Raw genomic sequence first — 21,859 nt, 5'->3', positions numbered from 1 at the left:
TTACCCCCACCCCAACCAACCACCCTTCCCCTCACTCGGTCTCAGCTTGTGCTGCTGCTCCTTCCTTCTCAACCGTGAAGATGGACTCAGCAAGAAATGTTGCCTGCTTATTCCTCTACACAGATATTGCCTGACCTGTTGAGTTCCTCCAGCGCTTTGCTCTGGATTTCCAAAATCTGCGAAACTGCCTGTGCCTCATCCTAAGAGAGTGTGGGACCAGGTGTCATGAACCCCAGTGCATAACAGTCGAGGCCTCCCCCTGCACTCACCTGCTGTCCGGGAACGGGGCTGCTTCTGTACCTCGTGCAGCCGGAGCAGATAAACAGCCCTGGTCAGGTCGGTCACAGGCCCAGGGTCCTCCCCATACTCCCGCAGCTGCCTGAGGATCTGCCTGTTGGACAGGAGCTGCAGGTGAGGAGGCAACCCCTCATCACTCTGCGGGATGTTCTCCTTCTCCTCAGCCCTCCGATAGGCCTTCCAATCGTAGAGAATGGTGTCCTCAGGGCTGAGGGTGGTTGTGTTTTGGCAAATGACATCCCTGGAGGGGAGGAAACACTCGATCAGGGCAGGGCTACCCTTGGCGTCAGTGTATAGATACTCCACCGCCTCGCCCGCTCCACAGCTGACTGGACGTCCGCCGGGCGACAGCGGGACTGGGTGGTCACTGAGGGGACCCTCACACTCTGTGTGAGACAGCTGGCTTGCCACCGGTCCTGTGGAATGGTTGGAGATCGCTCTCGGATCCTCTGACCGTGAACTACTGGCACACTCAGGCACACCGCAGTACCAGCCCTGAGCATCCAGTCCTCCACTGAGTGGCACCAGACATGGACACACCATAGATCGGTGTCTGGGAATGCCAGGGAACTCTGCCAGTCCACTCATGCTGGAGCCGTCCGCCACCTTCACAGTACCCGCGGGAGAGCACAGGGTGACGGCTTTCAGTGTTGGGTCACAGCGCTCGTCCTCAACGGCACCATTCAATCCCAATGTTGTCCCCACCTGCCCGCTGGCCAGTGGGCCCACTTGGTTCTCCTCTGGTTCAGCAGGGCTCTCCCGAGGGGGAAGGGCTGGGGTCTGTTGCTCCTCCCCACAGCTGGCCAGACCTCTCCTCCGCAGACTCAACCTGTTGCCATGTTCATCACAGGACAATGGGAGGACTCCAGCCTCTCCTTCTATGGAAAAGGGGACTGTGTGGGCAGCTGCTGACCCCAATGCCTGGCCACCGGCCGCCTTGTCACCGTCACACAGGACAAAGGGGACGGTGTCAAAGTCTGCATCTTCTTCAGCTGAAAAGTTAGTGGGGGAGAGGGAGCCATCCTCACCCTCGCCATCCCAAGACACACTACCAGAGGGACAGAACCAGCTGGAACGAGTCCCCGAGTCCTCCTGCTGCCTTCGTACTCGCCTGGTTCTGGTCGGCATGGGAATGCTCTGGTCGAAGAGCGAAGAGTCACAGATCTGAGGTGCCGGGTTGGCCAATCGTTTCCTGGTGCGTATGGTAACAAAAGGTGACAGGCTTTGCTCAAACGATGGCTGTCCTCCCTCAGAAGGTCTGATGTTCATGGATCTCATTTGCAAGACAGCTCCGTCTCCCAGCAGCAGATGTTCCTGGTCCGAGCTTGCTCGTGTGTTGCTCTCGTCCCCCTGGCCGGGTACTCCCCCAGGGCCTTGGTCGGAAAGTGAACAACTCACGCTGGAACCCGGGACACCCTCGCCTTCCACCTGACTTCCAATGGGAATGGACCCTCTGGCTGGCCGACTTTCCGGCTCGCTCTGCTCCTCGGTGCCCTCGGCTGGGGTCATTAGGGGGAGAGATCGAATTCCGTCACCAGGAACCGTTGCTTCTTTCTCCACCCGGCCCCAACAGCCACTGGTGCAGGTGACTCCCCCCCACCCACTCCCTCTGGCTCCTGGCTTGGCCGGTGGGCTGTCCTGCTGGCCAGCAGTACACTGAGTTTGGGAACCCAGACAATACATGGACCGTACAGTACCCCCTGACAAAGGGCTGGCAGCCGGATTTTCGTCAATTAGCTGGACACCATTGAACTGGGGTGTCTGCCTGGAGTCTGGACAACGCTGGGAGACATCGCATCTTGGCACGGAATCGGACAGCCGTAGGACAATTCCGCTTCGACACCTTGAAGGAGAAGAGCCCCCGTAACCGGCTGAAGAAACTGCTGGTGTGGACAGGCAGCCCTCGTCCGTTGGGATCACCAGATCTTCCCTGTCCGGTTGTGGTCGACACATGTGGCTGAAGTTTCCCACTGAACTGGCCAAGACTTCAGGATCACTGACACAGCTACGATAGGGGCTGTCTCCAGATGTCCAAACACCACCTTCAGACTGGACACACTCAATGTGCAGAGAGCCATCACGATCTGAGACCTGGCTGTGGTCTAAACTGCCTTCAATAACTGCAGTGGTTTTGTCCAAATCCGTTAAGAAGGTCACACTCGAATGCGTAAATTCATAGATATGGTCTGGGGAGGTCACATCAATGCCTTTGCCCCTGGGCAGTCTCACCAGAAGCTCAGAATCCATGTTCAATCCATTGGATGGAGATACGTAGGGTTGGGATTTCATCATCAGAGGACAGGTACAGTCCAGCTCTGACAGCCACTCAGTGTCACCGGTGAGGCCACCACCCTGGAAAACTTCCTTTTCTTCAAGTGAAACAGCCAAGGTTTGTGCAGCACACGAATGTTCTGCTGTGACAGGGTGAGGACAGGTGGAGGTAGCTGATCTGTGGATCCCAGGGAGAGGGGTTCCTGGGGCAGATGGAGGCAGAAAGCTGTCATCACCTGCTGAAGTGTCCGAGAGCAGTCTGACAGTTTCAGGAACAAAGCCCTGAGCATCTTGGAATCTGAAATCTTGGTCTGATGGTGAATGGTCTTTCAGAGAGTCAGCCTCAGAAACCAATCCTTCCAAAGCCTGCTCCTCAAACTTCCCAAAACGAGACAGGCTGGTACTCAGTAACACACAGCTGGCATGTTCTGCATCTTCACCAACTTTCCCTTCACCTCCGTCTTCAGGAATACCACTGGGTTCACACAAACTGGGTGGCTTTGTAGATATTGATTGTCTGCAGGCCTGAGACCAAACCGATGTGACTTCTCCCAAAGGACCACCAGAGCCATTCCTTAGTGCACTGGCAGAGGACACAAACTCCCACTGACCCTCAGACAAGGTTTTCCACGTTCTGCTGACTGCGTCAAATTCCTCAGGTTTTCCAGGTAGTTCGGAGTCAGTGACACCAAGCTCGGCCAGGTTGGTGAAGGAACAAAGAGCACTGCTCACTCTTCGAAAACCCACTGCAATGACCAATGACACAAAGTTAGTAACCTCTCTGAGATATGCTCAGCACCATACCCACCCCACATGTGAAGGCAATCAGTGGGGAATTGGACTGCCGTGGATTCCGTGGCCCTTCTTAGCCAAGGCAGAGAGCAAAACTGCTGTAGCACCATGTCCCCATTGGAGGAAAGTTCTACCACATCTTTCTCTTGTGAACATTGGACGTCCTCCCTGTAGGATGTCATTCTACCAGATGTGAACCCAGACTGTGAACAATCTGAGCATGGAGAGGCCCCGATAGCCAAACCCCTGATGAAGAGTCTCGGCCCGAAAAGTTGGCTGCTAATACCCTTCCATAGTAGCCCAACCAAATTGAGAGAGAAGGCCGAGATGAGAATTAAAAACGAGCGTTCGTGGGCATTCAGCTTCTTGTGATGGTCCAATCGAATTGAGAGAGAAGGCTACACACAGGCTGAGATGAGAGATTTAAAAAAGAGCGTTTGTGGGCGTTCAGCTTTTCCTGATGGTCTAATCGAATTGCGATTCATCAGCAAGGGTAAATAAAAATAAGGTAGGGGCAAAGTGGAGCGCCCATTGTGTAAGTAGACCAGTGTTAGAGTGGGGAGGCTTTGGCTCAACAGGCTTGGGTGAGGTAAGTTTCTTCTTCTTCATTCTCTGTCTGTTAGAGCAGTGGGGATGGCTCCAGGGGCTGGGTTGTGTTCTTTGTGTGAGATGTGGGAACTCTGGGAGACCTCCAGCCTCCCGGAAAACCACATTTGCACCAGGTGCAATGAGCTGCAGCTCTGCAGAGAACGGGTGTGAACAAATTAGATCCACAGCTCGGTCACCTTTGGCTCAAACGGGAAAATGAGGTGATAGGTAGGAGCTACAGAGAGGCAGTCGCCCCTAGATTGCAGGAGGCAGGTAACTGGGTGACGTCAGGAGAGGGAAAGGAAATGGGCAGTCAGTGCAGAGTACCCCTGTGGTCGTCCCCTCAGTAATAGCAGTGACCCAGTTTCTGGCACTTGAGAGTGGTGCTGTGGTTCCGAAGGGATGGGAAGAGAACTGCAGTAGTGATAAGGGATTCCACAGTCAGAGGAATAGACACGAGATCCTGTGGATGTGAAAGAGACACCCGGATGGTATGTTAACCCCTAGGTGCCAGGGTCAGGGACATCTCAGATTGGGTCCACGGCATTTTAAAGGGGGACAGTGATCCGCTGGAAGTCTTAGTTCATACTGGCACCAGTGACGTAGGTAGGAATAGGGAGGAGGTCAATCTGAATTTAAAAAGCAGGACCTTAAGGGTAGTAATCTCTGGATTGCTGCCTGTGTGATACCCCACTGAGGGTAAGAATAAGATGAATTGGCAGATGAATGCGTGGCTGTGGAACTGGTGCGGGGGGTAGGGCTTTAGATTTCTGGATCACTGGGATGTCTTCTGGAGAAGGTATGACCTGTACACAAGGGACGGATTACCACCTGAACCCGAGGGGGACCAATATCCTTTCAGGCACGTTTGCTAGAGCTGTTGGTGATGGTTTAAGCTAAATTGGCCACAGGGGAATGGAAACCAAAGTGATAGGGTTGAGGATGGGGTAGTTGGCATACAAGCAGGTACAGTGTGTAGTGAGACTGTCAGCAAGGACAAGCAGATGACTGGGCAAAACCGCAGTCAGTGGGATGAGTTGCAGTGTAACATCAGGGTAAAATCCGAAGGGGTAACAAATACAGGACTAAAGGTGTTATATATAAAAGCTCGCAGTATATGCAATAAGGTAGATAATCTTGTGAGACAGTTAGAGATTGGCAGGTATGATGTTGTGGGCATCACAGAATCGTGGGTGAAAGAAGATTCTGATTGAGAGCTTAACATCCAAGGAGGCATATTGTATCGAAAGGATTGCCAGGTAGGCAGAGGGAGTGGGGTGGCCGTGTTGGTAAAAAATTGAAATCAAGTCATTAAAGGAGGTGACACAGGATCAGAAGATGTAGAGTTCTCGCGGGTAGAGGTAAGAAACTGCAAGGGTAAAAAGACCCTGATGGAAGTTATATACAGGCCTCCGGAACAGTAGCCAGGATGTGGCTACAAATTACAATGGGAGATAGAAAAAGCATGTGAAAAGGGCAATGTTACGATAGTCATGGGGGATTTCAATATGCAGGTAGATTGGGAAAATCAGGTTGGTGTTGGAAACCAAGACAGGAAACTTGCAGAATGCCTACGAGGTGGCTTTTTAGAGTTTCCGGGAACAATTTGCCTACGAGGTGGCTTTTTAGAGTTTCCGGGAACAATTTGGAAGGTGCAGGATAGATACATCCCAAAGAAGTAGTATTCTAAAGGCAGGATGATGCAACCGTGGCTGACAAGGAAGTCAAAGCCAACACAAAAGCAAAAGAGAGGGCATATAATAGACCAAAAATTAATGGGAAGTTAGAGGACTGGAAAGCTTTTAAAACCAACAGAGGGTAATGATAAAAGCCATAAACAACAGAAAATCTGCAGATGCTGGAAATCCTAGCAACACACACAACATGTTGGAGGAACACAGCAGAATCATCTACGGCAAAAAGTACAGTCGACGTTTCAGGCTGAAACCCTTTGGCAGGACTGGAGAATAAAAGCTGAGGAGTGGATTTGAAAGGTGGGGGAGGGGAGAGAGAAACACCAGGTCATGGGTGAAACGTGGAGGGGGAGGGGTGAAGCAAAGAGCTGGGAAGTAAGTTGGTAAAAGAGACAGAAGGCCATGGAAGAAAAAAAAAGTGGGGAGGAGCACCAGAGGAAGGTGATGGGTGGGCAAGGAGATAAGGTGAGAGAGGGAAAAGGAGGTGGGGCATTACCAGAAGTTCGAGAAATTGATGTTCAGGTGGGAGGCTACCCAATTGGAATATAAGGTGTTGTTCCTCCAGCCTGAGTGCGGCCTCATCATGACAGTGGAGGAGACCATAGATACACATATCGGAATGGGAATGGGAAGTGGAATTGAAATGGGTGGCCACTGAGAGGTCTCAGCTGTTCTGGTGGACAGAGCGTAGATGCTCAGTGGAGCAGTCTCCCAATCTACATCGGGTCTCACCAATACACAGGAGGCCACACCAGGAGTACCATACACAGTATATGACCTCAAAGGACTCACAGGAGAAGTGTCGCTTCACCTGGAAGGACTGTTTGGGGCCCTGAATGGTAGTGAGGGTCCTACAAAGTCAAAAGAAGGGAGAAGATGAGATATGAAGGTAAGCTAGCTAAAAATATCAAGAACGATACAAGAAGTTTTTTTCAGATATATAAAGAGTGAAAGAGAGGCAAGAGTATGTTAAACCACTGGAAAATGATGCTGGAGAAGGAGTAGTGGGGAATAGGAAATTGGGATGAACTAAATGAATACTTTGCACCTGTCTTCACTGTGGAAGACAATAGCAATATGCCAGAAGTTCAAGAGTGTCATGGGACAGAAGTGAGTTCAATTGCTATTACTAGGGAGAAGGTGCTTAGGGAACTGAAAGATCTGAAGGTAGACAAGTCATCTGGATCAGATGGACTTCACCCCAGGTTTCTAAAAGAGGTAGCTGGGGAGATTGTGGAGGCGATGGTAATGGTCTTTCAGGAATCACTAGATTTTGTCACAGTTCTGGAGGACTAGAAAATTGTAAATGTCACTCTATTCTTCAAGAAGGCAACGAGGCAGAAGAAAGGATATTATAAACCAGTTAGCCTGGCCACAGTGGTTCGGGAGTCTACTGTTAAGGATGAGGTCACAGTGTTCTTGGAGGCACATGATAAAATAGACCAATCAGAACTGTTTCCTTAAGGGGAAATCTTGCCTGACAAAACTGTTGGACTTCTTTGAAAAAATAGCAAGCAGGTTAGACAAAAGAGAATCGGTTGATGTTGTGAACTTGGTTTTTCAAAAGAAATTTGATAAGGTGCCACACATGATGCTCTTTAGCAAGATAAGAGCCCATGGCATTACACGCAAGATCCAAGTATTGAAGGAGGATCTAAGGCACTGGCAAGGCCTCACATGGAGTATTGTAAGCAGCTTTGGGCCTCTTATTTAAGAAAGGATGTGTTGACATTGGAGAGCATTCAGGAGGTTCACGAGGATGATTCGGGGAATGAGAGAGTTATCGTACTGATGGCTCTGGGCCTGTTCTCGCTGGAATTCAGAAGAGTGTGATGGTGGTGGTGGGGGGTTGGTGTGGAATCTCTTTGAAACCTGTTGAATGTTGAAAGGCAGCAGTAGATTGGATGTGGAGAGGATGCTTCCTATGCTGGGGAAATCTAGGATCAGACAGCTCAGCCTCAGAATACAGGAGCATCTATTCAGAATGGAGATGAGGAGGAATTTCTTTCGCGAGAGTGGTGAATCTGTGGAATTTGTTGTCACAGTCAGCTGTGAAGACCAGGTCAATGGGTGCATTTAAGGCAGAGGCAGAGGTTTCAATTCATTAGGGCGTGAAAGGTTACAGGGAGAAGGCAGTAGAATGGGGTTGAGAGGGAAATGGATCAGCCATGATCAAATGGTGAAGCAGACTCAATGGGCCAAATGGTCTAATTCTGCTCCTATGTCTTAAGGTCTAACAAACACCAAAAGCACCAGGACCCTGACCCTGGAATCAAGTCTTCATTCACAAAACTAATTTGATTTAGTGGCCGCAAACACGAGGAAATCTGCAGGTGCTGGAATTTCAAGCAACATACATAAAAGTTGCTGGAGAACACAAGAGCTACAGTCGACATTTCCGGCCGAGATTCTTCGTCAGGACTAACTGAAAGAAGAGCTAGTAAGAGATTTGAAAGTGGGAGGGGGAGGGGGAGATCCAAAATGATAGGAGAAGACAGGAGGGGGAGGGATGGAGCCAAGAGCTGGACAGTTGATTGACTAAAGGGATATGAGAGGATCATGGGACAGGAGGCCTAGGGAGAAAGAAAGTGGGGAGGGGGGGAAAACCCAGAGGATGGGCAAGGGGTATAGTCAGAGGGACAGAGGGAGGAAAAGGAGAGAGAGAAAAAGAATGTGTGTATATAAATAAATAACAGATGGGGTACGAGGGGGAGGTGGGGCATTAGCGGAAGTTTGAGAAGTCAATGTTCATGCCATCAGGTTGGAGGCTACCCAGACAGCATATAAGGTGTTGTTCCTCCAACCTGAGTGTGGCTTCATCTTTACAGTAGAGGAGGCCGTGGACAGACATATCAGAATGGGAATGGGATGTGGAATTAAAATATGTGGCCACTGGGAGATCCTGCTTTCTCTGGCAGACAGTTCAGCAAAGCAGTCTCCCAGTCTGTGTCAGGTCTCGCCAATATATAGAAGGCCACATCGGGAGCACCGGACGCAGTATATCACCACAGCCGGCTCACAGGTAAAGTGTCGCCTCACCTGGAAGGACTGTTTGGGGCCCTGAATGGTAGTGAGGGAGGAACTGATGCAGGCGTTTCCACAGGGGAAATCAGACTAAACCAGGGACACAATCAATGCAAGGAAGCCACTGTTACACTGAGCCTGAACTGCAGCAGGAGGGCCTTTCCAGAGGTGGGGAAAGCAGAGGGGTTGAAGGAGCAGCGTGCTACTGTTGTGATTGGCGAAATGCTATTACAAATCCAGCTGAGCGATCAGGGTTCAATTCCATGACTGTCTTCAATGAGTTTGTACGTTCTCTATCTGCCTTGGGTCTGCTTCGAGGGTGCAGTTTCTTCCCACATTTCAAAGATGAACTGGTTAGTTTCAGTGGGCTGCGGACAAGCTGTCAGACATTTGCCAGACACGTAACGACATTGTGGGCTGCCCAATGCAATCCTCATTGATTTTTATTTGACACAAAAATGATGCATCTCAGAGCATCTTTCAATGCACACGTGACTAACTAAGCTTACCAATCTCCTTTGGATACGCCTACAGGGAAATAGCAGAGGAAAATGATATTGGATGATGTGAGCGCTGTAAGAACATGGGCCTTACGACTTCCAAGCCACTTCCTCAGACACTGACACCAACCTACCCTCCACCACCCCTTCCCCAGGTAATGAGTTAGAGCAGGACCCACAGAACCCAGCAGCATGCCAGCACCCAACCACCAAAGCCGAGAGGCGAGCTCTCACCGTAGCGAAAGGCTGGTACGTCTTCCGCAGTGTCCTCGAGCAGACTGTAGTCCTGGTACTGCTGTAGAATCTGGCAGCATTTCACATTCCCCTGCTCCCTGGCCAGGTCAATGGCACTTTGTCCCTCCTGGGGGAAAGTGAAGAGCAGGTTACACGTGTACACACAAACGTGGGGAGTGGAGAGTGGGTTACACACACACACACACACTCAAACGTGCACGCACGGGGAGCGGAGAGGGAGTCGCGCGCACACACACATGGGTGTGGAGAGTCGGTTACACACACACACAGACACAGAGGAAGTGGAGAGTGGGTTACACACACACAGACGGGGAGTGGAGAGTGGGTTAACATGTAGACAGTGAAGAGCGAGCTACACGTGTACATGCACTCACACTCACGTGGGGAGTGGAGAGCGGGTTAACATATGAATATATATATATATATAAAAAGCCAGAAACAGACCCATTGACCCATCCAGTCCACACTGGCTCAGTTACGTCAATGCAAAAATAGAGCCATTATCACCCCGATCACCTTGCATCAGGCCACCTCAACATCAATCAAATTCTCACAGGTGAGGTGATGGCCATTCGGTTTCTTGACTCTGGGCTGACCTCTCAAGATTGATACAGCGGTATCCACCAGCATGCCATCACATTGAACACCTTCCTAATCCTTTGAAAGTGGTTCTGTCACGGCTTCCTGCTTTCACCACTCGGTAAGGCAAAACAACCCAGGAATCAGGTCACTTCCCAGAACCCAACCATTCCCTCCCCACGGTGTCCAACAGCGGCTGAGGTAAGGGACATCTACCCGAGCAAACACGATTCCGAACATGTCCCTCTGTACTGTGCAGCCTCGATTACTGCTCCTACCCCACAGAGCTCGTCATGGGAAATGGGATCTGACAGCCCCACCTGGTCCAGCAGACTCGGATCTGCTCCGTTCCTCAGCAACAGCTTCACACATTTGATACATCCCCAGGAAGCAGCGACGTGTAATGGAGTGAGGTCCTCAGATGACCTACATGATAAAATCACAACAGAATTTCATCAGATTTCAACAGCAAACAACCCAATTACAACTCACAGTTCCACTATCGTACAGTAACATAAACATATCCTAGAATATCACTATCACCAGTGTATGGTACTGGTCAGACCGGGTCTGTCATTGTATAACACCGGGGTAGGGTATCGGAGGGGACGGGCCTGTCACTGTATAATACTGGGGTATGGCACTGGAGGGGGTGGGTCTATCACTGTATGACACTGGAGGGGTGGGTCTATCACTGTATGACACTGGGGCATGGCACTGGAGGGAGTGGGTCTATCACGGTATGACACTGGAGGGTGGGTCTATCACTGTATGACACTGGGGTACGGCACTGGAGGGGACGGGTCTGTCACTGTATAACACTGGGGTACGGTACTGGAGTGGGTGGGTCTATCACTGTATGACACTGGGGTATGGCACTGGAGGGGATGGGTCTGTCACTGTATAACACTGGGGTACGGTACTGGAGGGGACGGGTCTGTCACTGTATAACACTGGGGTATAGTACTGGAGGGGGTTGGTCTATCACTGAATGACACCGGGGTATGGCACTGGAGGGGATGGGTCTATCACTGTATGACACTGGAGGGGTGGGTCTATCACTGTATGACACAGGGGTATGGCACTGGAAGGGGTGGGTCTATCACTATATGACACTGGGGTATGGCACTGGAGGGGATGGGTCTATCACTGTATGACACTGGAGGGGTGGGTCTATCACTGTATGACACTGGGGTACGGTACTGGAGAGGGTGGGTCTATCACTGAATGACACCGGGGTATGGCACTGGAGGGGACGGGTCTATCACTGTATAACACTGGGGTACAGTACTGGAAGGGATGGGTCTATCACTGTATAACACTGGGGTACAATACTGGAGAGGACGGGTCTGTTTAACCCCAGGACGGGTCTGTTTAACCCCAGGACTTGCCATCTTGACTTCTGGAATGCAGAAAGTCAGCAGATTGGACCAGTTGATGGGTTTGATCATAGAGTGCAGAGACTGGATCAGTTGGTGGGTTTGACTACAGAGTGCAGAAAGGCTACCGACTGGACCAGCTACACAAGTGAGTGCCTCACCTGACATTGGGATCAGCTCCATACTGCAGGAGAAGTTTTAAACAGCGTACTGCGCCTTCCGTGTCCTGTCCCACGGCCAGGTGAATGGCTGCAATTCCCTCTGGCAGCACCAGGCTGGGATCTGCTCCCTCCTTCAGCCATTTCTCCAAGGACCTGCGGGATTAGAAAATTACCTTGGCATCAGTAATTGACTTGTTGTCAGGCAAGCTGAGAAGCTTTTGTTTGTGCGCCATCCAGATACAGGCACTTCGAGGTAATTCAAAGGAAAACGAAAAAGAGTTAACTGCATCAATAATGGAAAACATAATAGAGAGACGGGTCTCAGTGATCACCCGTCAGTTTGTATTATTCCTCCACCTGAGCAGCACCCATACCCTCCACCCCGGCCATGGCATTTGTGTTGCGATAATCAAGCACTTGTTAATGTGGTGACAAATACCCAACAGGATCGATCATCTGTCAGAATGTTACATTGAGATACTGGGAACACAAGGTATACTGAAGTGCCCTCGAGTTGTGGAGACATTACGAGTTGAGGGAAGGGGGAGTGATTTTCACAGTTCAGATAAAGGCAACAAACATTAAAACAACATACACACAAAATGCTGGAGGAGGCCAGGCCAGGCACTATCTATGGAAAAGAGTAAATATAGAAATCTACAGCACGTTACTGGCCCTTCGGCCCACAATGTTGTGCTGACCATGTAACCTACTCTAGAAACTGCCTAAACTTGCCCTACCACATAGCCCTCTATTTTTCTAAGCTCCATGTACCTATCCAAGGGTCTCTTAAAAAGACCCCATTGTATCCGGCTCCACCACCATCGCTGGCAGTGCATTCCACACACCCACCACTCTGTGTGAAAAACTTACCTCTGACATCCCTCTTGTACCTACTTCCAAGCACCTTAAAACTATTCCCCCTCATGTTAGCCATCTCACCATTTCATCCTTGAGAAAAAGCCTCTGACTATCGACACGATCAATGCCTCTCATCATCTTATACACCTCTATCAGGTCACCTCTCATCCTCCGATGCTCCAAGGAGAAAAGGCCAAGTTCAATCAACCTATTCTCATAAGCCATACTCCCCAACCCAGGCAACATCCTTGTAAATCTCCTCTGCACTCTCTCTATAGTATCCACCTCCTTCCTGTAGTGAGGTGACCAGAACTGAAGACAGTACTCCAAGTGGGGCCTGGCCAAGGTCTTATTTAGCTGTAACATTACCTCACGGCTCTTGAACTCAAACCCATGGTTGATGAAGGCCATCACACTATATGACTTCTGAACAACACCGTCAACCTGCGCAGCAGCTTTGTGTGTCCTATGGACATGGACCCCAAGATCTCTCTGATCCACACACTGCCAAGAGTCTTACCATTAATTTATATTCTGTCTTCAAATTTGACCTACCAAAATGAACCACTTCACACTTATCCGGGTTGAACATCTGCCACTTCTCGGCCCAGTTCTGCATTCTATCAATGTCCCACTGTAACCTCAGACAACTCTCCAGACTATCCACAACACCTCAACCTTTGCATCATCAGCAAACTTACTAACACACCCTTCTACTTCTTCATCCAGGTCACTTATAAAAATTACAAAGAGGAGGGGTCCCAGAACAGATCACTGTGGAACACCACCGGTCACCGTCATTCATTCAGAATTCGAACCACTTACAACCAACCCTTTGGCTTCTGTGGGCAACCCAATTCTGGATTCCCAAAGCAAGGTCTCCTTAGATCCCATGCCTCCTTATTTTCTGAAGGAGCTTTACATGGGGAACCTTATCAAATGCCTTACTGAAATCCATATACACTACATCCACTACTCTACCTTCATCAATGTGTTTTGTTACCTTCTCAAAGAGTTCAATCAGGCTCATAAGGCACGACCTGCCCTTGACAAAGCCATGCTGATTATCCCTAATCAGATTATATCTCTCCAAATGCTCATAAATCCTGCCTCTCAGGATCTTCTCCAACAAATTGCCCACCACTGAAGTAAGACTCACTGGTCTATAATTTCCTGGGTTATCTCGAACTCCCTTTCTTGAACAAGGAACAACATTTGCCACCTTCCAATCCCCTGGTGTTTCTCCCGTCCCTATTGATGATACATAGAACATAGAATAGTACAGCACAGTACAGGCCCTTCAGCCCACAATGTTGTGCCGACCCTCAAACCCTGCCTCCCATATAAGCCCCCACCTTAGATTCCTCCATATACCTGTCTAGTAGTCTCTTAAGCTTCACTAGTGTATCTGCCTCCACCACTGACTCAGGCAGTGCATTCCACGCACCAACCACTCTCTGAGTACAAAGATCGTTGCCAGTTGCTCAGCAATCTCCTCCCTCGCTTCCCACAGTAGCCTGGGATTTATTTTGTCTGGTCCCGGCGACTTATCTAACTTAGTACCTTTCAACAGCTCCAGCACATCCTCTTTCTTAATGTCTATATACTCAAGCATTTCAGTCCATAATTGCCAAGATCCTTTTCCCTGGTGAATACTAAAGCGAAGTATTCATTAAGTACCTCTGTTACCTCCTCAGACTCCATGCACACGTTTCCACTATTGCATCTGATCGGTCCTATTTCCGCCCGGCTCAGCCTCGTTTTTCACATACTTGTAGAATGCCTTGGGGTTTTCCTTAATCCTGTTCACCAAGGTCTTCTCATAGCCCCTTTTAGCTCTCCTAATTTCATTCCTAAACTCCTTCCTTGCACCTGGTAATTTTCTAGAGCTCTAACAGTACCTAGTTTCTTGAATCTTTCGTAAACTTTTCATTTCTTAACTAGATTGTCTACATACTTTGTACACCATGGTTCTTTTACCCTACCATCCTTTCCCTGCCTCAGTGGAACATACCTATGCAGAATGCCATGCAAATGTTCCCTGAACTTTTGCCACATTTCTCTGAGAACATCTGCTCCCAGGTTTCTGCCTAACAGCATCATATTTCCCCCTACCCCAATTAAATGTTTTCCCAAATTGTCTGCTCCCATCCCTCTCCAGCACAATGGTAAAGGAGATATAGTTGTGATCACCACCTCCAAAATGCTCTCCCACCGAGAGATCTGACACTTGACCATGTTCATTTCCCAAAACCAGATCAAGTACAGCCTCTCCTCTTGTTGGCTTATCTATATATGGCATCAGGAAACCTTCCTGAACACAGCTAACAAACTCCACCCCATCTAAACCCCTTGTCTAAGGAGATGCCAATCAATATTAGGACAGTTAAAATCACCCATCATAACAACCCTATTATTATTGCACTGTTCCAGAATCTGCCTCCCTCTCTACTCTCCGATGTCTCTGTTACTATTGGTGGTGGTGGGGGGGGATCATTAAAAAACACCCAGTAGAGTTATAGCCCCCTTCCTGTCCTTTTTGAATACAGCCACTCCATACTTTTCTTTTGACTCCCTCCCTGTCCTTTTTGAAACATCTAAAGCCTGGCAGTCAGCAGACATTTCTGGCCCTGAGACATCCCAGTCTCTTGAATGGTCACAGCATCATAGTTCCACGTACTGATCCACACTCTCAGTTCATCTGCCTTGTTTATGACACTCCTTGCATTAAAATAGACATATCTCAAACCATCTGGCTGAGTGCACCTTTGCTCCATCATATCTGCCTGTCCTTCCCCACAAACTCCCTACAAGCTGTCTCTACTTGTGTGTCATTCACCCCATCCTCTGCCTCTTCACTTCAATTCCTACCCCCCAGCAAATCTAGTTGAAACCCTCCCCAATAGTATCAACAAACCTCCCTCCAGTTCAGGTGCAACCTGTCCCACTTGTACAGGCCACCCCTTCCCCAGAAAAGGTTCCAATGAATCAAGAACTTGAAACCCTGCACCATCTCCTCAGCCACTCATTTGTCTGCACCATCTTCCTGTTCTGACCATCTCTAGCTCGTAGCACTGGGAGTAATCTGAAGATTACCACCTTGGAGGTCCTGCTCTTCAGCCTCCTTCTTAACTCACTAATCTTAACAGCGCAGGACCTCTACCTGCCTATATCATTGGCACCAACATGTACCACAACCTCTGGCTGCTCACCTTCCCCTTCAAGAATATTCTGCAACCACTCAGACATCCTGGACCCTAGCACCTGGAGGTAACACACCATCCTGGCATCTCTATCTGTCCTCCTAACTATCGAGTCCTCTATGATTGTTGCTCCACCTGACTTCACCCTACCCTTCTGAGGCTCACAGCCAACCACAGTGTTACTCGTCTGGCTGCTGCTGCCTTGCCCAGATAGGTCACCCCCCTCAGCAGTATCCAAAGGGGCATACCTGTTGGTCAAGGGAATGGCCCCGGGGGACCCTGTACTGACTTCTTTCTCCCTTTACCTCTCTCAGTGTTCACCCGTCTACTCCCCGAATTCTGCACTCTGGGTGTAACCACCTGCTCAAAAGTCTTATCTATCAATTGCTCTGCCTCCCGGATGATCCGTTGTGCAAACAGCTCCAGCTCCTTACTGCTTTCTTTCAGGAGCTGAAGCTGGCTGCACTTCCCACAGGTGTCGTCATCAGGTTCCATGAATTCCCACATCCTACAGGAGGAGCATTCCACTGCCATATTTACCACCCTGCCTGCACTGTACGATGGGCAACCAACACCAAATCTTCTAACCTGTGACTTAGGCCTCAGTCTCTTGAGTCAAAGCCTGACACTCCTACTCTCACCACTGGCCTACGCCCAACAATATTTGTAATGCTACTGTGAGACTGTAATTTCCTTTGAGATCATTAAAGTATCTATTTATCTTGCCTGATGGGAGAATGTTAACAAGGATGCTGGGTGGATGGGCCCTCCTGATAAGTGTCCCCGATGGAAAGTAGGGAGATCCCCATGATCAGTCCTTTGTTGGGACTTCCAGTCCAATGCTTGGCTGGTCCTATACCAGATGGGGGCAAGGGGAGGGGGGAGTGAGCCTTGCTTGCCTCAATCTTCTTAGGAAGTGGAGGAGCTGCTGTGCCTTCTTGTGCTGGGGGGGGGGTGATATTAAGAGACCAGATGATGTTACCCATGATCTGAAATCCAGGAACTTGGTGCACTTAACTCTCTCTGTGGAGGAGCCATGTATTCACAGAGGGGGATGATTTGTCTGCACCTTCCTGAAGCCCACAATGGTTTCCTTTGCCTTCTCCACATTCCAGCTTAGGTTGTTCTTCTCACACCAATCCACCAGCCACTCCACTTCCTCTCTATACTCCGTCTCACCATCATTCTTCATAAGGCCAGCTACTGCTGTGTCACATAGAAACTGATGACACAGTTTGAGCTGGATTCTGTGAGACAGTCATTCAAAGATTCAAAAAATTTATTGTCATTCTAACCGTACATCAGCTCTGCAGGGCAGAATGAGACAGCGTTTCCCAGGAGCAGTGCAATCATAACATAACAAACGCAACACTAAATAATAAACATAACAATAAATAGTAAAACACAACAGCCACATGTCAGATAAAATCAGTTATAAGTGTCCAGTGCAAGTTAAAAGTGTCCAAAGCAGAGTCAGGTAGAGCAGCTATTCAGCAGTCTGACTGCCTGTGGGAGGAAGCTGTTTAGTAGCCTTGTGGTTTTAGTTTTGATGCTCCTGTAACGTTTGTCTGATGGCAGAAGAACAAACAGTTCATGGAGAGGGTGTGAGGGGTCTTTAATGATGTACCGTGTCTTCTGGAGGCATCGACTCTGAAAGAGGTCTTGGACAGAAGGTAGGAAGACCCCAATAACCTTCTCTGCTCCCCTAACCACCCTCTGCAAGGCTTTTTTTGTTGACAGCACTGCAGCTGGAGTACCAGGTTGTGATGCAAGAGGTCAGCACGCTCTCAACCACGCCCAGCGTCAGCAGTGGGCTGAGCACACAGTCTTGGGGGGTTGGGGTGCCAGTGCTCAGCGTAATGGGTGGAGAGACGTTGCTGCCCACAGGGACTGGCTGTTAAGACGTGCAGTACCCAGTTACAGATGGAGGTGTTGTGACCCAGTGAGGACAGTTTCTGGGGTATGATGGTGCTGAACACAGAACTGAAGTCTGACTTGTGAAACCCTATTTTCCAGGTGGGACAGGACAGAGTGGAGGGCAAAAGTTGGTGTTAATGCCACAGGACCATGGTCATTTGGGCAGGTTACTGTCGCCTTCTCTGGCACGGGAATGGTGGTTGTTTCCTTAAAAACTGAGAGGACAAAGCAGTGTTCCGCATAGCTGGGCTGCAGAGTCTTTCAGACGCAGCCTGGTACATTATCGGACTCCGCCGTATTTCGTGGGTTGACTCTGGCTAGGGTCTCCCTCAGCTCAGCTTCAACCAGAATGTCTGCTCCCCTCGGGGTCGGGATACCTTCCTCACCAGCACTTTGTTCTGCACATCACACCGGGTGTAGCAGACATTCAGCCTCTGTGAGTGACGCGCGGTAGACATAATCTGTAATTCTCTGTATTCCCTGTCTCTAGTGCAGCAGAAGTAATCTGACCCAACAACCGACTTTGTCCGTTACTGTTTACCCGCACCGCACTTTCTCTGTCGCTGGTACAGTTCATTCTGCACTGTTATTGTTTTATTTTGTACTACCTCAAGGCACCGTTGTAATTAAATGGACTGTAAGAACGGTAAGACACGTTTCTCACTGACTTGGTACATGAGACAATAACAAATCGATTCCAAAGACAAGACCACTCCAAACTGGACTGGTGGCGCATGCTTCGTGGTTTTGTATCTTTCTCCTCGACGGAAGGGGATAGGAACGCATTCCGACTGGTTGCATTGCCGTCTGGAACGGATCTCCAATGCACGGATCGAACGAGGCTGCAGAGTTGTAGACTAAGCCAGGTCCATCATGGTCACAACGCTCCCACCATCGACATCTCCAGAAACGGTGCATCAAGGTGTTAATCATCAGTGAGGATCCTTGCACCCCGGGTTGTTTTCTGTCCACGGCCCCCGGAACGACAAACCCTTCAAGCCTATTCCCAGTTCTACTCCACACCGTTTCCTTTTGTAAGGCTAGTTGGCCCAATCTGGGAGCAAACGCAAGGCGCACTGCCTTGCACTAGTACGCGTTATGAGGCACGCCCGACATTCCGTGCCCCGGACCGACTCTGCCGCCGATCGCGAATGCGCCGGACTTGCGCTACGCCCGGACTTGTCCAAAGTGCCAGGACTGGCGCAGAGTGCGCTGACTGCCGCAGAGCCGCAAACCTCGGCTGCAGAGAGCCTGACTGCTCACCCACCCAGTCGGCCGGTGTCCTTACCGAGAATCCTGCTGTCGTAGCGCCCGGTGCAGGTGCCGCACTCCGCGCTCCCCGTTCATCATTCATCGCCCGCCATCCGGGGAGCAGAGTCATCTCATCCAATCCGTATCGCGACAGCCCAATCTCGCCTTTCTACTGGCTGGTCACCCTGTCCCTCAAAGATGGGTCCGCCCCTTTCTCCTTTCAAATCGGAGTACAAGCAATATTAATATGGACGGGGGGAGGCGGTGGAACATATCCTTGAAATGTTGGTGATTTTTAGTCTGATACCAAGAAAAAAACCTACCACAGGAAGATAAAATTGTAATAGTCTATTGTTACTGGAGAAGAATTGTATCAGTTTTTTTAGCTGGGAAGGACAGCTTCCATGCTTAATTGAGCACCCCCGCCATCTCGATGGTAGCGTTTGATTGGCAGTCGGCGGAGCCGGGGGAGGGAGTCGACGATGCTGACGCGATTGCAAGTGGCCGGTGTTCCTCATTCCGCCGCCAGCCCTCTGCTGTCGATATATGTGGTTTAAAAGTTCCTGCATGAAAATAAATCAATTTCCATTAAAGGGCCGCCTCTTGTTTATTTCTACAGGTTACAGCCCGCAGTTCATTCGCTGATTGGCTGCAGTGGCTGTCACTCATGCAGGGGGATCCGGCCTCCGGCGTGACCGGCGATGAACTGGCCGGGCTGGGGCGGCGCGGCTCGGCTCGCTGCGGGGATGTTTGCCGCCGTGCTGGCAGGGTTCACCAGTGCTGTTGGATCATAAACATTGCAACGAAATCCATGCATTGCATCTGCTGCGCTGCATTGTGGGATACCTCACGGTTACTTTCACTTTTGGAGGGACAGTGTGGTCCGTCTACTCCGGACTCGGACTGAGGGCAATTCCAGACGCGCCTCACCTTCCAGGTACAGTATGGGGCTTGCACTTGTCCAACCGGTCCTGAAAGTGTTTGCACTGCAGCAGAGTTTCCCGAAAGTGCGCTGATTTTACCCAGGGGTGTGGTGAATTCTGTAGTTGTTAGGAATCGTTGCCATCACATAGGGTGAAAGATTTATCTCGGTGATGTGAATTTGGGGCATTTTATACTCTCTATCTTCACTTCGCAGCTTCTCAGAAGTTGATTCGGTCCCCTGTGGGGTGAAGAGGCCTCGGAGCTTTGCTAGAGTTGGGCGGCGGTCAGAGAGTGAAGCCGAGTCCTGTTCAGGTCAGGTCTCAGCACAGAATGGTCAGTGCGACTTCCATTTCGCTCCGTCTGTCTGCCTTTTCACCCACTCTGACATCCCCCCCTCTGCATAGGCTAAACAACTCATCTCCGGAATCAACCTCCTCGGCACTGTCTCCAAACCCAGTGCTGGACTCCGCTTAATTGGGACACTTAGGGACCAGTACATTTTGGCCCAATTAAGTGCTGTCCCAATTGGCGGAAGTTTCATGGAAAGAAATAGAAAGGTATAAAGAAAAGACAAACTAACGGTTAACCGACTAACAAATTATGTATTATCAATACTACTACAGTATTATGAAACTAAATTAGTTGCTTACAGTTATCGTCAGAGGAATTCATCTAGTGTGTAGTGGTTACCATTCAGGGGCAGCTCACTCACCTTTGGTCCCCAACAGACATGCAGCTCTCACTAGCTGTTTGCATGTGACTCTGGCCACACTCTGGTACACTGCTTCAACAGGCCGGCAAGACCAGGAGAGGGAGGTGGTGGGCCAGTTGGACCGAGTGGATGAGCTCTACAGTGAGGCCCAGTGGCCAGGAGGCGGTTCTGTGACACTCCATGGTGAGCAAAGGGCGCGACGAGGCACTGGAAGAAGTCATGGTCATCCTCTGCAATGAGCGAAGAAGACCCCAGTTTGTGACAACTGTTCATACCACTGGACCCAGACTTCTGAGGTCAAGGGAGGGAGCTACATCAATGCAACAGCTTTTCCACTTTTAAAAACACTCCCACACAGCCGTCCTGTCATTGGACAACCAACGTGTTGCTGTGTTCTTTTGGAAAATGAGCCAAATAATGGACTGCCTTCATGCAACGCTTTAAATGTTTGCATCCTCCAAATTTTCATTTTCATTGTAACATTTAAGATGATTGTCACTGCCTTCAAATTCTTTGTCATTCCTAACTTGCTGAAGTAGTGAAATCATTTCATTTTCAGCCTGGGCCGTTTCCGGCATCTCCAAGCCTGAATGCTTGAAAATGTGGTGAGCAGAACAGTTCTGAATTGTCTTACTGCTTGGTTGAGTTGTTCTCCAATCTTGGCAACTGTTAATTAGTGTGTCTCCGAATGCTTGGCCTTTATATACCATCAATCAGCTGTTTGGTCAACATTACAGAAACTCAGTTGTAGGGAGGGGTCTGGTCACTGGTTGCATGGTGAACTTTGTTGTGATCTGATTTACTGCTTTTTGTTTTGTCATTATGTGCCATATCATATCAAGTGGGCCTTCACGGTCTTTGCAACACACACAATATGCTGAAGGAACTCAGCAGGCCAGGCAGCATCTACGGAAAAAACTACAGTCGATGTTTCAGGCTGAGACCCTTCAGCAGGACTGGAGGAAAAAAAAAGATGAGTAGATTTAAAAAGGTGGGGGAGGGGAGAAAGAAACACAAGATGATAGGTGAAACCGGGATGGGGAGGGATGAAGTAAATAGCTGGGAAGTTGATTGGTGAAGGACTGGAGAGGGAGGAGTTCCGTAGAGACCGAAGGCCATGGAAGAAAGAAAGGGGGAAGGAGCTCCAGAGGGAGGTGAAGGAGATAGGGTGAGATAGCGAAAAGGGGATGGGAAATGGTGAAGGAGAGTGGGGTGCACCATTACTGGAAGATGGAGAAATCAATGTTCATGCCATCAGGCTGGAAGCCACCCAGATGGAATATAAGGTGTTGTTCCTCCAACCTGGGTGTGGTCTCATCGCAACACTAGAAGAGGCCATGGATTGACATATTGGAATGGGAAGCGGAATTATAATGGTGGGCTGCTGGGAGATCCAGCTTCTTCTGGTGGACGGAGTGCAGGTGCTCGGCGAAACGGTCTCCTAATCTATG

General features: G+C 49.7%; 2 protein-coding genes across 4 annotated transcripts in view; one reads left to right on the top strand and one right to left on the bottom strand.

Moving 5' to 3' along the window:
- LOC140188230 (uncharacterized) overlaps positions 1–18,888 on the bottom strand; it is a 28,152-nt gene extending 9,264 nt beyond the window's left edge. The window contains exons 1-5 of the mRNA XM_072244304.1: positions 18,810–18,888; positions 11,541–11,693; positions 10,321–10,426; positions 9,401–9,527; positions 270–3,314 (exon numbers count right to left, since the gene is read on the bottom strand). Of these exons, the coding sequence (XP_072100405.1) occupies positions 270–3,314; positions 9,401–9,527; positions 10,321–10,426; positions 11,541–11,693; positions 18,810–18,871 (3,493 nt within the window). The 5' untranslated portion in view covers positions 18,872–18,888. The remainder of the gene's footprint in view (positions 1–269; positions 3,315–9,400; positions 9,528–10,320; positions 10,427–11,540; positions 11,694–18,809) is intronic.
- A 402-nt stretch (positions 18,889–19,290) lies between these two features.
- Positions 19,291–21,859, top strand: part of rfxank (regulatory factor X-associated ankyrin-containing protein) — a 30,656-nt gene continuing 28,087 nt past the window's right edge. Inside the window, exons 1-2 of one of the 3 annotated variants that reach the window (XM_072244437.1) lie at positions 19,291–19,709; positions 19,911–20,029. The gene's annotated coding sequence lies outside the window, so the exon portion shown is untranslated. The remainder of the gene's footprint in view (positions 19,710–19,910; positions 20,030–21,859) is intronic. The other 2 variants (XM_072244436.1, XM_072244438.1) reach the window with 2 other exon arrangements.

This window comes from Mobula birostris, chromosome 26, assembly GCF_030028105.1.
Source record: "Mobula birostris isolate sMobBir1 chromosome 26, sMobBir1.hap1, whole genome shotgun sequence".
In the NCBI taxonomy this organism is placed as follows: domain Eukaryota; kingdom Metazoa; phylum Chordata; class Chondrichthyes; order Myliobatiformes; family Myliobatidae; genus Mobula; species Mobula birostris.
The sequence above is the reverse complement of the archived record's forward strand: the minus strand, read 5'-3'. Positions and strand labels throughout refer to the sequence as shown.